The sequence below is a fragment of the Gallinula chloropus genome (genome assembly GCF_964237585.1).
Source record: "Gallinula chloropus genome assembly, chromosome: 15".
NCBI lineage: Eukaryota > Metazoa > Chordata > Aves > Gruiformes > Rallidae > Gallinula > Gallinula chloropus.
The window spans coordinates 5,819,482-5,838,018 of NC_140100.1; the positions used below are offsets into that span (position 1 = coordinate 5,819,482).

General features: G+C 43.3%; 1 protein-coding gene across 1 annotated transcript in view; it reads right to left on the reverse strand.

Moving 5' to 3' along the window:
* Window positions 1-1,979: 1,979 nt before the first annotated feature.
* USP22 (ubiquitin specific peptidase 22) overlaps window positions 1,980-18,537 on the reverse strand; it is a gene marked incomplete at its 5' end in the record, with an annotated part of 107,719 nt that continues 91,161 nt past the window's right edge. Inside the window, 7 exons of the mRNA XM_084270873.1 lie at window positions 1,980-3,188; window positions 6,225-6,374; window positions 8,270-8,332; window positions 9,801-9,892; window positions 12,528-12,654; window positions 14,836-14,994; window positions 16,670-16,775. Of these exons, the coding sequence (XP_084126999.1) occupies window positions 3,146-3,188; window positions 6,225-6,374; window positions 8,270-8,332; window positions 9,801-9,892; window positions 12,528-12,654; window positions 14,836-14,994; window positions 16,670-16,775 (740 nt within the window). The 3' untranslated portion in view covers window positions 1,980-3,145. The remainder of the gene's footprint in view (window positions 3,189-6,224; window positions 6,375-8,269; window positions 8,333-9,800; window positions 9,893-12,527; window positions 12,655-14,835; window positions 14,995-16,669; window positions 16,776-18,537) is intronic.

An 18,537-nucleotide genomic window follows, 5' to 3' on the forward strand; every position in this document is an offset into this window, starting at 1 on the left:
GGCGTCTTCCTCAAGGTGACGTTAGGAGAGCTCTGCAGAGAGAAACCTCCCGGTTCTGTGGGGAATGAACCCAGTGGGGACAAGCTGTGCAGCTGCTTCCAAGATGAAGGGTAAGAGAAGGCAGGAGGGGTAGCACTGCTGCTCTTCCATTTTTATAGGAAGAAGGAAAAAGCTCCCCACTCGGCTGGCAACCTGTGCTGATTTGCTGTTGCTGGAAATAGAAACACGCCTGGTATAATCTGGGGAGAGATGAGGGCAGGGGGGGCTGTGTATGGGGAGGAAAAGAAAGAATAAAGAGCTTCTAACACACCAGGAATTGTGCTTCTGACACCAGAAACAGAGCACTGCAATCCACGTCGCTCTCCATCTCCCACTGAAAGCCATCTGCGCCGGTGCGGCTGCACAGAGCACAGCCCTCATCTTACAGGGGTGGGGAGGGGGGAAAAAGAAGGCTGATTTCTACGGCTGGCATGGTCCCTAAACGATTTGTTTCTAAAGGATTAACGAAACAGACTGCATGAGCGCCGGTGGCCAAGCGCGTGCGAGTGGAAAAACAGAATTCATTTGTTCGGGCTCCAGCGTGAGGGAAAAACAAAACCCCAAGCCCAAGCTGAAGGCTCAGCCCTCGGCATCACAAAGCCAGAGCCCATCTGCCGCACGGTGGCACTGCTCCTCCAGCAGCAGGACAAGGTGGGGACGCAACTGCAGCAGCCCTGGGAATAATGAAAGGCTGGTTCTTGTCTTCCTCCGCAAGCCTGCTGCATTATTAAAAGGTAGCAGAAAGCCTCGTCAAGCATCTGCACGATACCGTGCCCGGTTCAGGGAGGGAGGCAGGGAAGGAGGGAAGGAGGGAGGGAGGGAAGGAGGGAGGGAGGCAGGGAGGGAGGGAGGGAGGGAGGGAGGGAGGGGTCCCTCTCCCACGGGTGCACCATTCATCCGCATTTCTCCAGCAATTTTTCATTTGTGACAGGAACACTCAGATTACATCTTGCTGCACCCGATTTCAACTGGAAATGATTTCAAGCGTGGCGACAGGGAGAGCTGGGCTCCAAACCCAGAGCACATCTCCGCCACTCCCGCAGCCATGGGCTGCCTAAGTCACTCCCACTCCGGCCGGTACATTCATGTGTGGGATTTGATAGTGGAGGTGCTTTAATTAGCTGCTCCTTCTTCCTTCCGTGCTGGGAGCTGCACCAGGCACCTCTTCACATACACCACTGCCTTGCACTCTTCTAGTGTGTGTACAAACCAAAGGCACTGCCACCAGCCTTTTGTTCAGCTGCTCTGGGAAGATGCTCATTTAAAGAGCAAACCAAATCACTCCCCTTATTTTCCTCCTATTTCTTCTGTTAATCAGGCCGATTCCCACCTCTCTCAGGCCGGTTGCACTCCCAGGACTCACTGCTAGAGCACAGAATCTGTGTGGTTAGACTCATCCATGTTTTGAGCCGCAGTGGCACAGCTGAGGAAGGGCTGTCTGATACATACGCAGAGCTTAACGGCCTTTTTTTGGCGGGGGGGGGGGGGGGGGGGGGGCTCTTGCACCATCTGATCAGTGCCTTACTCCTACACGCAGCTCGCTGTAGGTTCCATAAGGAAGGGAGAACAAAGCTCTTTTTGCTCGTTTCAGCTCTCCATTCTGGCTCATTTCTCTCCCAGGCTGCAACTGAAGCCGCAGCGCAGCCTCCTGAGAGCAGGCATCAGCGCACCAGCCTTCACCGCTGGTATCTCGACAAGCCCCCCGAGCTGCTGTAAAAGACAGAGCCAGAGGAGGGGAGGGGGGGAGCAGGGGGGGGGGAGAAAAGGAGCGAAACCGCCTTGGTGACAAGCAGGAGTAAGCTGGCACTGCAAGCTAAGGACACGGATACTGTGATTCTGCAAGGAGAAGAGTGTGTGAGGAGTTAAACCCATGTGGGAGGATACAAGGAACCAATACCAGCCTAGCACAGACCTGGGAAAATGCCTGTTTACTTAAAACCCCCAGTGCACTGCAGAAGTGCTCAACAGCAGCACATCTACCGCTCCGTGCTGCCCCCAGCAGCAACCACTTCCAACAGATGGTGCATTTTCCAGTACCAAGGTTCTTTCAAGCATCACACACACACACACACATATATATCTATATCTATACGTGCCTTCGGAAGGTGTCAGGGGGGAGTGGGGCAGGGGGACAGACCAAACCAAAAACTGGCAACAACAAACCAAGCAGTTTTAAGAAATTCAAACTTATTCACAAGATTTAAAAAAAAAAAAGAAGAACCCAGACCACTCTTACAGTATAAACACGCCAATTCATTCATTTTTACTGATGGTTGCATTTATGAGTTTCATTCTCGTGAAAAAAGGGAATAAAAGGAAAAAAATTAAGAAAATAGCTATTTATAGAAAACAAAACAAAACAAAAAAAGGTCTCAAACAGAAAAGAATCTGTGCTGATGCTTTTGATGAGCAGTCCGATGGCATTCAACATTACCTGTGCAAGCAGGCATGCTTGGAAACCTGTCTTAGTGCTGTAGCTTCAGTTCCACAATCCAGGATTTCTTTCTCGGTTGTTGGAAAAAAAAGAGCCTAATAGTTTCATACTGTATTTATTTAATAACTAAAATTCACAAATAAAAAGATACTTGCAAAGTCCTTTAGTTGTGTCATCCCCTCCTCCTCCACTCTACTGCTTTCAGACCCATATGCATAAAAAAATGGGCTTGGATTTTTAATTTTAACTGTTGGATGATTGGTCGTTGGAGCTGAAGCACCAAATGGAGAAGATGCTTTATGGAGATGAGGGTAGAACCCCTTGCCTTCCCACACACATTTTGGAGGAACATAGGAGATGTACCAGTGCCCGGACTCCTCTGCTCCCATTTCCCCCACCCAGAGCATTCCTTTCATTTTATATTTCCTCTGTTAAGTGACTGACTGGAGCCTCTTTTTTTTCCCCCCATCTGTCCTTGCGGGACCGCATACACGTTGGACATTGTTCATTTCTCACTCCGCCAGGCTTTGAGTCAGTGTCAAGTAGGTCCTGTTACAGCTCAGTGCTAGTTGTTTTGTAATGGGTCTTTTCATTTCAGGTAGGTTTGTGTGTCGATTCAGAAGGCTTGCTTATTTTCTTCCTTGTTTGTATCTCACGAGCTGCTGGATAAGGCTATTCATACTCCAGGAACTGTTTGTGATAGAACAGCAAGTATCTGCAAGAAAGCAGAGGTACAGTTTCAGCTTGCTGCTTCCACTGATGCCACCATAAAAAAATGAGGACAATTAATTTTGGTTTTCTTTGTAATTTGAGGCAATTCCAGGGACACACCAGTTCCCTGCAGTGGATGAGGAAGAAGGGGGAAGCCAGCTGAAATAATTTTACCAGCAACTCAGGAAGCTGAACAGTTGTCCATGAAGCTGTCAAACCCTCCTGGTGTACTATCTATTTAGAACCTGAAAGCTCTGAAAGATGGGACAGCATCAGAACCCAGACAGGCAACACCCACTTAACGCTACTGGGACACAAGATACAACTGAGGTGCTTCAATCACAGAATCACTCGGTTGCAAAAGACCTTTGAGATCACTGAGTCCAACCATATAAGATGCAGCTGTTGCTTTGGAGTCACGTTACCAAAGCATGAGACACTTTGGATTACTGCAAACCCTCTGCCATTTACTGTTAGAAAAGCAAAACAAAGAACAAATCCAAGTCCAATATCTAATGTCTCAATCTGTACTCAAATCTGGTGTTTTAATAGGATGAAACTCTTCCTGTCCTTAATTACTTTATGCGTCCTGTTACACAGCAGAGCCCAGCCCTCACGCAGCTCCGCGTCAGAGGGATGCAGACTCATCTCTACATACCCTTTACAGGCCACATGCTGGCAGGGTCACTGCCTGACTCTCAAAATGCTTCAAAGAGCTTCTGAGACTTTCCAATTATTATCATTCCATCTCGTGCCCCGTGGAGCTTCCCCCTTACACAGCACAGAGCTACTGAGCATCAGCCTTTATCTGAACCAGGGAAAATGGATCAGAACTCACACCAGCCTTTAATGAGGAAAAGGGCGGCCGTTGTGCTGCACACATCCTCTCCTCCCTGCCTCAGCAGGTGCTTGCAGACATACCCCACCTCAGGGCCAGAGCTAGCCACTCCTTATTGAAAGAAAATAAACTCCTTTTTCTGCTGACCTCAAAGCAAAGTCACTTTGTTAAATCATTTAACTCAAAATCAGATGATATAGGATAGGGTTGGGGTTTTCCCCCCCTCCCCACTTCCTGGTTGAAGTTCAAAAATGAAAAAAATGGGAAAATCGGTTTTAAAATTACAAATTGAACATCTGTGTCTGCAGCAATCGATGGGAAAGGCAGGAATAACTGAAACAAGAACAACACAGGATTGTCTTTCCATAGTTGAAAATGCAAAATGAAAACTGCAGATCTTTTATTCTTGAAACATGTCCCAGTCCCCAGTGTTTCCCTCCAATGAGGAGCACTGATGCAGTTTTGTGAGGCTGTGCTGCTGAGATGGGTTTTGTAAGCAGCAGTTACAGGTTTCTGCCAGCCTCAGTGTAAACTTTGGACAATTCAAGGCCAAAGTCGTGGCTGGAGATAATCAGAGCACCTCTGAGAATCACATAGAGGAGAAACAACCCGGAAGAAGCTGCATTTTGCCACCAGAGAAGGGAGTGAGAAGATGTAATGAGCTGTGCAGACACCAGGGCTGGGAAAGGGCAGTGGGAGGAGGCGGCCCAGGTGCTGGACAGAAAGATGCCCCTGCAGCCCCTGGAGAAACCCATGGGAAAGGCCGAGACCCCACCTGCAGCCCGTGGAGGGGCTCCATGCTGGAGGGAGCAGGTGGAGACACAGAGAAGATGCTGTGACCCTACGATGGGATAAGCCCCTGCCAGCACTCACAGCCATGAGGAGAATCAGAGACACAGAGATGAGTGAGAGAGAGTTTTGTGTCAGAACAGGTTTGCTGGGGGGAGCTGGTGACCCCGTGGAGGACTGGGACTGAGAGACATTGGAGAAGTTCGTGGAGAACTGTCTCCTGTGGGTGAGAACCCACAGTGCAGCAGGGGGAGGGTGTGGAATGAATGCCTCCCCCCTCCCCAGCTGAGAAGGAAACCAACTTACAAGGGACTGACCGAAGCCCCCATCTCCCAGTCCCTGTCCCCCTGTGCAACAAGTGGGGGGAAGAAGGGAGTGAGATCATGACTGGAGTGAAGTCTGCTAAGAAGGGAGCAGGGGGGAAGGTTAGAGGTGTTTTAAGATCTGGAAGAGGAAAACAGCTCATGAAGAAGTAACTGAGAACCCCATTTTCCCCAGTCCCTGCCCCCCTGCACTGCAAGCAGGGGGAAGAAGGGTGCAAAATCCTGACCCAAGTCTGCTAAGAAGGGAGTGGTGGGGGGAAAGTGTTTTAAGATCTGGTTATGTTTGGTTTAAGATATGATCATGCTCCTGACTCTGGTTTTACTGTTCTTTGTAGTATAGTGTAATAAAGTAGGTAGTTTCTCTCTTCTTCACTCTGCGTTGAGTCTGGTTTTGCCCACCTTGTTGATGACAGGATGATCTCTCCCTGTCCTTATTTTGACTCCTGAGCCTCTTAATATATATTTTCTCCCCTGTCCAACTAAGAAGGGGAGTAATAGACTGACTTTGGTGGGCATCTGGCCTCCAGCCAGGGCTAAACCACCACAAACACCAAGATGCTTCCCTTGAAAATCACTGCTCTGCACTCCCAACACTTGTCTAATGGAATTATCTGAAAGTGTAATGTCAATTTGGAATCAATTTATAGCCATGAGCTAAGAAATGGCTCATGTTCTACACCTGCCTCCCACACAGCCCTGCCACTCCAGTTCAGGCTTTTCTTAATGGCTCTTCTTCAAATCTTTCACACTCTGAGTCATCCAAAGGTTCTGCAGACAAAGACTGGATTGTGTTGTGGAGGGAAACACTCAGAATGCCCCTGCTCCTCCACTGGACAAGCACATCCCTTGGTTTTCAGCAAGCAAGAGTTTGGAGATGAACAGAGCCACCTGATATCCCTCATCCTTCCCCTCTTCTTCAACAAATCCAGCATTATAAAGCAACATTTTGAAGCACCGATACATACACAGAGACATTAGACACTCAGTAAGTAAAGCTGGGTGTTCTCTATGATGAAAGGGTCTTTAATGGAAAGTAAGGAAAAGCCAAAGACCAAAAAGTTTCCCTTCCTTTCCCCTTTCCATGACTTACCCTTCACTGTCTAGCACATCCTTAATGCTAGCCTTGGTGATAATGGCATCGTCACACTTGAACCACTGGTCCTTGTGCTGCCGGATGAAGCTGGTATAGTGCCCACTCTCCAAGGTTCCCTGGTGATTAACTACTGCAAACAAGGAATACCTGGTAGAGAAGAGTTAGTGAATAAATGGATTAAAAGGGGAAAAAGACAACTGACATTTTAGACAGGCAGAAGCTTGTGTTCATAAAGATGTATGGCAATAGTAAATCATCTGATCCATCAATAAAACATCAGCTCTTAACATCAACAGGGAAGGGGACATCCTTGCCCAGGGAAAAAAATCCACATTTTTCTTTTTCTGTCTTGGTCCTACCACAACTCACCAGTCTGATGACAGCTGTGAGCTTTACCAGTAGCCAGTATTGGCTACCGAAGATTCACCTCCTAAACTAGATCACTACAGATGTGTCTCTGAAGAGGACCACTGATTATCTGTCCTGACCTTCTATTTCTCTGAATTACTCTAGTGAACAACAACAAAAAATGCATTTGAGGTGGGGGATGGAGAAGAAGGTAATTTTAAATATGTCTAATCTTAAATATTCCTAGTAATAAATTGCTGTACTGATCAACTGTCCTTAATTTGGGAAGTCTGTACCTATTCCAAAATACTGAGGATATTAAGCCTCAGGTTCCAGTTTTCAGATGCTGCTGTGCATCTCCCTGCCAGCCTGAAAGCCAGCAGACACCTCCCTGTTCTGAAGAAAGATTCTGATAAACTAATCACATTGCTTGACTTTTTGTTTCTTTCCCTTTTATTTTCTTGAAAAAGGAGAGACTGAAGTCCTTGGCTCTTTTGTTCTAAGGTAAGATTTTGTTTCCATTCTAAAATATTCTTGCACCTCTTTTTCAAATGTTCTCTGCTCTTTTAACTCTTTAAAATGCTGTCGTCAAACTGGGATACAAATACAGCCACAAGACTGTAAAATAATCTCTCTAATTTCACTTGATATTGTCCTAATTGTGTTCAAAATTCAGAGAGCTCTTTTGGCACAGTGGTGCCACAAGGCACCTATTCAGCTGACTGCCTACAGAGACACTGCTGACTTAGGAAGTCACCCTCTTCCTAGTGGAGTCCCTCAATCCAAGTAGGATGGACACCCCTAGTCCTGGATGGAGGATCCAAGGATTGCTCCATTTGTTTACTGGCATGGGTCTATAAAGCAGCCCAGATGCCTCTGCTCTCCTTACTCCATTCTCTTCTCCACCTTAAGTCATGTGCAAATCTTAACAGCAATCAGCTGTGTTTTCTTTCAGATCTTTGCTAAGACAACTGAGCACCACACATGGAATGGATGTGGGACCACACAACATCTGCCTGGTATCTGCTTGCATGACAACTGCACTAAGACTTGGTTAGCTAGTTTTTAAATCCATTTATTGGGTGATTCCAGTTTCTTAATGAAACAGAGTGCCTTGAATTTAAATACACATCACGACTGTGGCAACCAAATTAAAAAAATACATAAGGTTTGTGTGACCACCATCTCTATCCCCACAAAGCTATGAAGAATATTGGTTTCAATTACACTCCCTTTACACCCTTGAGCAAGTCCCATACCAGCCCATCATTTATTTTGAGAGGAACCAATACCCAATCAAGAGACTCCAGAATTACTGGGTTCATCTACTTGGGCCTTTGAGCATCAGTGTTCTGTAAACTCTCTTTTGGTCCTCTGGAACCCCCTTTGCTACTGCAACATAAATACGATTACTTAAAGGAACCCCCTGCCCCTTTCCATACTGTTGCCACAGCTTTTCATTTTGCTCACAGACCAACTCATGGAGTTACTACCTTCAGGTCTGCCAGTCAGCTGCCACAAAACCACCAAAGGGTGGGCAGTTGTAGCAAACAGAGCTTTATTTTGCAACAGTTCAGACTTACTGTGCTGTCAAATATGATAACACACTTTGTACTGCAAGATATACAGCAGACTGTTTGTCTCCTAGAAGCCAACTACCTTTCACAAAAGGAGTCAGGGAATGAGCCACTTACTTATTATCATTGTTTAGACTATCCGTCGGCTGCTGGTACTGCCCGTTCATTCTGCTCTCTTTACTGCAACACACACACACACAAAAATCCAGTCACTTAAAGCAGTGGCTTCCCCAAACCAAGGGAACAGGTTTTACATGACAGCCTGTTTGCTGAACCCAGCTCCTAATTCAAAAGCACAATGCTGCTTAGCAGCAGTGAAGGGCTGCTGATTAGGATGCTAAAGATGCTTTATTTGTTCTCACAGCAATGCTACATAAGAAACACCATTTCTCCTTCTGGTCAAGGCTTCAGTGCTGCAAACACACATCTGTTTACGTCAAATGCTCTATCTGAAAAGCTTAAAAACAGGTTAAGAGAAGATTTGTATTTTAAACCTGGAAAAATATCTAATTACATCAATCCTTTATCCTGTGATGGGTCAATCAACCTGGCTCTGACTTGTAAATTCATTTTGTGTTTTGACAGCAGCAATAGGATTAGGCTGTTGATTTCATAGCCGATGAAATTCAGATTACTGAGTTATGTCTGCTGATTATCCCATCTATTTTCCATTATGCTTGATACCTTTCATCAGCAGAGCCTGCTCTATCCAGGGAGAATTCACCACAGAGGCACAGGGAAGTCTCAAAATCTCCACAATATACTGGAATAAACCATGTATTTTTAATATAATGCTGTTTAACAGAGCTTCAGGGCTCTCCTCCCCTCCTGGCAGGGCCATCTACTTTTCTGGGGAGAGATGGGTTGGAGAGGATGAGGTGGGGCAAGCTTGAAACGACTTGTAAAATTTTAGCATTGAGAGATGCCATTTTGGGGCTTTCTGCATTGCTTCAGCTATAAATTAAGCTTGAATATTTTCTTGTATATTTGAATGGAGTAACTGACAAAGACTCATTAACTGAGCTGATTAAATTCTTTTCATAAAGATACATGATATAAATGTCACGTCTTTCACAAGCCTGGGGAGGTGGGAGAAGCCTTACTGTTTGTGTTTAAATACCATTATAAATATCCATTCTAATCTGGGCTGTGGTTTTGCTTTTCGCAGCATTCTCTGAACAGAAGTTGAAGGTACAAAACAAAACCCCCTCAGATCTGCACGTGTGCAGGACCAGAGGAAGGATTGTTGCAACTTCAAATACTAGATTAGGCAGTGGGTTATGTCTAGTCTGCCTAATTACACAGGATGACTGGTGGGTGGGCACTCAGGTGATGCGACCAAGGAAGAGATCTGAAGGAGCGATGGATCTGACTCTAAATATTTAGCATTACAATCTGAAACATAGCACATTACTTAAACACACAAAAAAATTAAATATAAAGCTTTTTCTGGCACATGAAACTCAATACTTTATCTAAAAATGGGTTTAAAGATGCACATTGCAAGGAGAAGCTTCCAGCAGAAATATCACCATCCATACTGTTCTGTAACCTCGATCTAAGGATGTTCCACGTTTCATGATGCACACGTATGAACTGGTAAATAGTTCTGTCCAGGTCTTTGGGGGATTTTGAACTTGGTACACACCTGGAAGCCATGAATGGTGTCATGTCCAGCTCCAGAGGAAACGAGACATACGTAGTGATCTTTCGCCTCAGTTTGGCTGAGTGTTCAAACCGCTGGAGACAAAGTGGAAGAATTTATTTTTAATTGACAGAAAGGCTACATTTTCTGTCTTTTATAAATGTTCTAAGCTTAGAAACAGTAAACATGAAAGCATATCAGCAGTCAGCACCCAGGGACATCCCCAGATTTTTCTATCAACTGGGAACCCCCATGTAAAAGCTAACACATTCCTACCAGGAAAATAAATCACAACTTGTGGGGGGAAATAACAGTATTAATTAGGTAGCTTACCTTAATATCTAGACATACAAATTTATTCTAAATAGATATTAAGGAAAAATATATTGAACACAGAGAGCACACAAAGCCTTTACCCAAACCAGTGTTCATTTGTACTACGCTCTGTTCAAATATACAGCTGCTGCCTACACCGGCACACAAACCTGGTGACAACGAGAGCTTGCCATCAGATTCACACACTTAATCCACCCATCCAATCATCTCAAGTGACAGGACTCAAGCCTACACAGGAATACCAATTCAAATTAAGGCAAAAATGGAATATGGTAATAAAAAAGCCTTGTCCCTCAGCCAAAAGGAGTCTGCGATACCCACCATCCTCTCCTCATCTTCTCGATTGAACATTAAATGGAAACAGGAACAAATAACAGAAAGAGATGAATGAGTTTCTATTTAAAGGCAGCTTCTCTCCCCATTTCTCAGAAATTCTGCTCTATTTACACTTCAAGTTAATTATTTTCCAATTGTGGTGCCATAACAATTCCCTAGCAACAGATCCAGACGTGAAAAGCTGAGACTTCTGCAATTCTTATCTTTTGTGGTTCGTTTTTGCTTCAACACACGAAATGAAATCTGCATTCTGCATGGACAGGACAACACAGTCACTTAGAAGTCATTTATTTTCCAAAAAACCTCTTCAGTCATTCTGGATAACACAAATCCAGAACAGAGGGTAGGAAAGGGGTCAAGCACATTCACACTGCCCAGCCCAAAGAGCAGAATTATCCAGGCATATCTTGCAATAATGAAATAAAAATAAGTAGTAAAATAAAAACAAGAGCCCAATGCTCCCAAAAGCCAAGCAGCCAGCCAAGTGCTCTTGGAATCCCAAGTAAGCCATGCATGAATGGTCTTTGGGAAGACCAGAGCCAAAGAACAACAAAGGGACTGTGCTACTATCCATATTCAGGCTGGTATCTTTGGTGTATCACACTGCACATAGTCTTGGCTAACACTCAAGAAGAAACTGAAGAACTGCTGGCATATGGGGGTCAACACCTGAAGAAACAATTGTCCCAGCATTCTGGAAAGGCCTCTGCATTACAGAAGGGGCAATTCTTTCCACCTGTAACACCTTTTTTTCCAACAGATAGCAGAATCAATCTTTTCTCACGAACACAGACCTTCCTACAGCACATTCTGTTTCCATGTCAAGACCTCTGCATTTCATTAACAAGCTTTTGTACAAGCCAGATATTGAAGATAAATTTTAAATTGCTGCTACACTGGATACAGAGTTGCTATGTAATTTAACAATTCCAAACTACAATCACTTCTTGAATACAGTCTGTGACTTGCTCAGTGAGACCATGACACTACAGCTACATAGATTATTAGATTTTCCAGTATGAATGTACTGACCCAGCTTAGAGAGCTACTGGAAAATAAATCAGAAAAACTGCCTGCATGCTATAGCAAAGTTCAGCATGCACTTTGCCATGACAGCTACAAGATAAAGGTCTACTTCCAACACTATTAAAGTTACCCAAGTGTTTTACCAAAGTTCAAAGCCCAGAAACCATGTAAGAATTGAACAACTGAAGAAAGTCTCTGGAGCAAAAGACTGGAGTGTGTGTTCTTTCAGTTCACTACTCCCCAGTTGGAAAGAGAAGCAGCACATGCCTTCATTTGTATACCACACACAGACTGGCATTTTAAAATTTGTTTCTAGTCACCATGGCTGTAGGTAAAGTGCTGGTTTGCTTTATGCAGCTTCTGTGACATTAGTGCTCTCATCAGATAAGCAGTTTCTTGAAACACTGGTCATAGTAAGAGCTGAGGCCAGCGATCAGCTGCTGCCTAGCAATGGGAAGACTTTGTCATTCTGTCCCAGGAGACACAAGACCTTAGAGGTCTGCATCTGAAAAGCTCAAGCAGATCAAAGATGCAGCTAAACTACGGTGGGGGCTGCTTCTACAAAGGCATCACTTTTCAAGGACCCTTTGCCTCTGGACACAGAATGACCTTCATCTTTTGCAGTAGCTGCTTACTTTGCACCACTCTTTATATTTAAGACATAAATTGTACAGGACTAAACTATCTGAGGCCACCAATCATTCTTCCAGTAGAAGCCAAGGGTAAAAGTTTCACCATGCAGGATGAGTAAGTGTTATTGGAGACTGGGTTCTGTGCTGGCTCTGGTATCGTACCAGCCTTCCATTTTGATTCTGATTAGTTAGGTTCCCACAGACATACTGCAGAGCTACATTATAGATAATGTAACACTATCTTAATAGAAAATCTGGCTGGGCACCCAAGCTGTTCTTTGTATTTATTTATAGCATAAAAGATTAGTCAGTGAAAGCCAGAAGATATGTCCAGGAATTTAGCTCATCCTCTCAGAGAGAAATACACATCCTCTGCTCTGTCTGCCCCCTGTGAACTTACTTTGAGATGAAAACAGGCCACAATGGGTAACTTCTTCATAGTGAGTTGTTTGGTAGATTCCTGGTAGCTATGGCAACCACTACATTTGATTTTGGCACTGCTTCCTAGATGTTCTGGCCTTGTAAACCTGAAAAAATATTAAAAAGCAAAGGGATGCACAAAACGATCAGACAATTTTCCACACATGCTGAAAACCCGTCTTTTTACTTGTGGGTCACTGGCACTGCAGGAGAAAGAGTTCATGGCTTTTAAGTGTCATTGTGAAAAAAAAAAAACCCCAACACCTGTAATAATGTGAAGTGCTCTGGTTCAGATACCCAAATCTGACACTTACCATCACTCTACTCGGGAATATTGCACTGAAATGCATCAGCGCCTGAGAAAGGAACTTCATTTGTTAGCTCCTACAACTGGATAGCTAATTTTCATGCAGAAAGCAACAATCTTTTGTTTTCAAAGCCAAAAACATCGATATGGAATCTCCAAAGCAAGATGACATGAGCTCAGCTGCACGCTACCTGTGGGACACTCTTCTAGCTTGTAGCCCTCCAGGGCTAGGATCAAAAGCTCTGAGATGGAAAGGGCCATAAATACAAAGTTCTTTTCAAAACACAGATATCTTCCAAGAAAACCCAAGTGTTGACAACTAGAAAAAATGTCTTTCAATATTTTCAGACAGAACTGCTCAAGGGAGCTATGGGAAGAGACCATTACACAGTGGGGAACTGCTTGAGGAAAATATGCTACCCCTATGTGCTCAGAACACACTACAGCAAAATACCTCTCATATTTTCAGTCAGCACAGAAAAGGCCAGGAGGATGCACTGCAAAGCCTTTTCCTCCAAATTTAGACTTCCATGGGTCAAACAAATCACCTCCCAAGAGGCTGCTTTACAACTAGGATTTTTGAGATGAAATGTAATTCAACATTTTGCATTAATGCAACACACCAAGCACGTGGGATCAGCTCATCACTAACCCTACCTCACCTCATTCCTTTTAGATCCAGCACAGCTTCTAGCACCAAGTGATCATCACATCCTCCTGGTCTCCCTTCTTGTTTAATTAACAAAATTTTTGTGAGCTACCTATGTACCACCATTCTCTGCTCTGGGAGTTGTTTTTTTATTTTTAATTTTTTTTTCCTTCTCCCAAGTCTGTAAAAAAGCTTATAGATGTCTTATTCTTAGGAGTGCCAAAATCTGTTTTTTTGGTCACATTCCTTCTGAGTTCTTCCTTCTCCAAGCCAACTTCAAGTTTCATGGCCATGCTGGTTGACATGAAGCATATATTCCTTGTGTGCACCTAATATTCAACCTGCTTGCTAACTGTTGAGTAAAAACCTACACCCATCCACTTTATCCATTAGAGTTCAACATCTTTCCAAAACCCATACTCTTCGAGAACCTGGACATTTTTCCTTCACTATCATCATCTCTCTCCAATTCTACTAATCACCACATTGAAGAAAAACACCAAAATTCAACCGGTTTGGACTCCTGATGCATTCCTGGATGAGGATATTTTCATTTGTAATGATTCTCTTGTATTCTCAGAATTATTGATGTTAAAAAGTCATAGCCCCTGACACCTAGCCTTCTTGATACTTTTATTTCAGGAGGATTAGCTTGCCCCAAGCTGCAGGTAACCTCTTCCCCAGACAAATATCTTTGACAGAATCTGCCACAAGAGAATGATTTTCACATCTGCTAAAAGATCCAAGTTAACCATACGTGAAACCATAACATTCTCTCCAGCTGCTTGTTTCAAAGATGCTTATGTTTCCTGATGCTTAAGTTTCAGAATTATCTCTTCTTTCTGAAAGCTCCATTCCTTTAAATCTGAATGCCATCTCTACAATTAAGCTAACAGCAGCTGACCCTCAGCTATCCTTAGAGCAAAGTGAGATTTGGATTCATATTTAGCCTTATAATTTAGACAAATATTAAATGCATTGTGAACTCTTTTTATGTGCTTGCTTAGCTGACAGACAAGAACATGGAGACAGGCACTAGTGGTTTCAACCACTTAAAACCACATTGCTGGGCAGCAGGCAATATAAAATGTGTTTTCTTTTTGTGTCACATGGCAACTGGTCTTGATTGCTTATTGTCAGGCCTGTTGTTGCTCTGAATCTTCATGTTCTCTCTTTCTCTAATGCAACAAACCCAAATACATATAAAACTGCTTTTTGGGGATGCTGCCATGACAAAGCATCACTTACTCCCATTGTTCAGTGCCACCTGGAGAACAGAATGAAGCCGAATTCTTTATACCCCACCAAAACCATCTGAGTTCCATTCCATACCTTCGCAAGCAGTCTGTGAGAGTGGTGGTGCCCGATACATGGCTTTCCCCATTTACGACACTGCCATCACTCCCTGGACTCAGGGGCCAGAACGGGGTGGAGGAGCCTGGCAAATCCAAACTGATGTCCCAAAATGGGTCTATCGTTGTGGAAACGCCACTATGGAAAAGAAAGTTTAATGCATGTTTAAAGGAAGTAAAAATTAACAGTCTCTCTCACTTTAGGGTATGCACCAGATGCTTAACTTTTAAGAACTATGGGAACTACATCACCCCTAGAGGGCACTCAAAGATGACAGAAAGCAGAGCTGCTCCAGCATGTTTTCCCACAACTGATTGTTTTTCTGAATGTTTAAAAGCTGCATGGTTTAGGAAATGCATGTGGTGTACTAAATGCAAAATACACCTGTTTAATGCATTGTCCCACTCACAGGAGCCCCATGACTCAAACTGAACCTCAGAATAGAGGTACTGTCCATACTACTGACCAGTATATACCAGTTAACATCTATCCTGGTAACTATGTGCAACGCAACTAGTTTAGGAGCATGGTTCTCTGGTAAAGACATGGAGGGTAGGGTTTGGAACTACTTCAATAAAGAAAGCTCCAAATACTTGTGCTATAGAGTAGTGCACTGAAACAAGCCTTGTCATTCATAATAGCATCTCTTTGGGCATTTGGAATTTGAGAGGCCAAAGTAACTGCATCAAGCAGTAATGCATGTTCTTGATCCTATTTCTCTACTAAACTGCTGAAGACAAGCCAACAGCAAAGGTATGAAAAAACCTTCCCCAAGTATTAACTTGTGTTGATTCAAATATTTTCTTCCAGCATTTACAGTTTTAAGAGAAGTCCAGAACTTCAGGAGTCTAAGCTCCTAGTAGTTTGGAAGCACTTTCTGTTTGCATTTGTTATACTTGAGTTCTCTCTTCCTCTAAAACTAGTGTCTTTCACTTTGCTGCCTCATAAAACCTACAACATTCTGCCTTTTCTCCAGATTCATTTGTGCAAAACTTGTCAATTTTCAAAAGAAAACTTCTTTTGTCAGAGTTTCATCAATGCTAACATTGTGTCATAACACATCAAAGCTTTTTATTATCGTGTAAGGACTCTGAGGTCCTATGAGGCAAAGAACAAAATTTCCTAAGTTTTCCTTACAGTAAATCTTCTGCAAATCTCTCCAGGAAGCTGAGAATAAAAGCAGATCCAAACAAGCACAGCACAACAGTCTGTCTGTGGGACGGTGTGCGTAATTATGAAGAATGCAAGGCAGAACAAAAAACAAGAACTCTGACTTCTGCACTACAGCAACACCAAACATCTTGAAAGAGAAGTCATCTTGCTCCAGTATGGAGTAGAACAACAAATACATTTTTCCTTATTTTTGTAACACATGGCTTGTTGGTACCTGAGATTACATTAGTATCAACCTCTCTGAAACTTCTCCTGGTGATACTCGAGGCTCCTAACCAAAGGAAAACATGGTTGTCTATCAGAATTTTCTTCAAATGTAGTGGCAATTACATACATTCACAACCACAGAGATCTTGGAAGTCTTTTCCTCATGAATTTGAGAAGGAACAACATTTTACAGACTAGTAAGAGTTGATGTCCATAAGCCTGTGATACTCTCCCAAGTGGCTTTTTTTTGGTATGTCTCAATATATGATGGTTAATTATCAATTAATTGCATTTAGCTGATGCTGTATTTAAGCAGTTCTTTTTCCTGCTGGAGTTTTGCTGCTGTTTTATCAGTATCCAAGAAGAAAGAAAAGATTCAGAACACTGTTGCACTGGAGGGGGCATGGCTTCAAATCAGAAAAAGATGACTTACTGGCAGACTTGACAGGTAACATCAGACTGCAGTCCGCCTGTGAAGATTTGGTCTATGATGCAGTTACAGTGGTTGGGGTTGTTGGCCTTCTTCCCATTATCATCACCTGGAGGAATGCAAACACAAACTCAGAAGTCAAAAATCCTCCTAGGGAACAGTGCTTTGTCTTGGACTGTCTCTCCTGTAACTCTTTAATGCAAATTTCTAAACATATGGCATCTTCAGATAGACAATAAGGAGCCCTGAAACTGTTGTGCATTAAATAAAAATGAGGAAACAAGAAGATAACTCCTAGCAAAATACAGAATATAATCAGAAGTGACTAAATGCAGTTAACTCCTGCAGAGGTGAAGCTTTTAGCTGTATCAGCTGCCAGGCAATGTGGCTATCTGCCTTTACAGAGATTGGCTTTGCGCTCTCTGGTGTAAAGATCAGTTCCTAAGGTGGAGTTGCCAAAGTGGTTCATGAGAAAGCCCATTTAAACTTCACTTAGGAGGGCCCACAGTGAAACTCTTTACCACAGAAGCACTAATTTCTGCTGAGGTGGAGCTTTCAATAGCACATTACTTTCCTAAATGAACAACAGAGGAAAACATCAGCAGAGCTACTTTTTAATTCTATCCCTGGCAACTTCCGAGAGTAAAGGGAGGGGAGGAGGTTTGTTAAGAGCCATTAACCCCCAGACTGCTGCCTGCCTCCTGTCCTTTCAACACAAATATGTACCTTCCCTTCAAGTTTTCACCAGTGAGAAAATGAAAGATATCCTTATCTAAGTGGGAAGATAAGTGCTGTGCCTTCCTCCAGCCTCTTCAGAGACAAGGAAATCCTCTGAGTTCCCAAGGGGCACAATGAACACACAGTGATCTTCTAGGCATCACGAACTGTCATTGCAGGTCTTGGGAGCACAGCAATTCATTTTTACCATTTGAAGTGCTGAGATTAGGCCAATGCAGCTTGCTTAGACTAACCAGAGCAATAAATAACCAACAATTTCTTGACATAGTTCTCAGCTTTAAGACATACTCCTTCCATTCCCTATAGGTTAAGCAGGAGGTGTATCCTTTTTCTCTGACTTCCAAGACTGTACTGCTTATTTCCTTGGGTAGGATAGATGAAGTTGGCTTTGCTTCGTAAACCAAGATGTACATACAAACTATATCACACCTCCAGCTAATTATGTTGTAAAGCACATCTTATGATGATATCACCATCTCCTACAACAGAAACCGCTAAGACAATACCAAGGTTTGCCAGATCTCCAGTATCTTAAGCTAGCAAGTGTTTCAGTTTCAGAAATTAAGTACCAAGATGCTGACTCCTCAAACCAGAGAAGTCAAAAATAATTAATTTCCAGTCCAGCATATCAAAAACACACCTAAAGAGACTCAAAGCATACAGCAAAACCCCACTTTTCTTGAGTCTGAAGTGTTCTAGCAGGACTCTTCCTCAGCAGAAAGGAATGAGATTTTTTTTCCCTTCCAACAACAAAGCTTCTAGAAGGTTGTTGGAAAATGCTGCTCCAACTGGCAAAGGTCCCACTCGATACCGTGTGTAGAAAAGCAGACATAGGTGATACCTATTGAACTGCAATGGGCCACTTCAATTAATTAGATCCTAATGCCTCAGAAAAGCTCTCACTGGGCTGCCTACTTTAAAAACTTTTTTTTGAATTGCCAAGAAAAGCATATTCTTTCCTTAAAATAGCTCTTGAACAGAAACACTCTAGGAATTAGATTTCAAACGTACAAGGTTCAAGTTGGGGGTTATCAGACCCAGTCTCAGGCATTTCTTGATGGGGGTTTCAGCTAAATCTTACTCAACTTAAGAGCATAATTAAGACCTTAAAAAGATAAGATAGTGAATGGAGC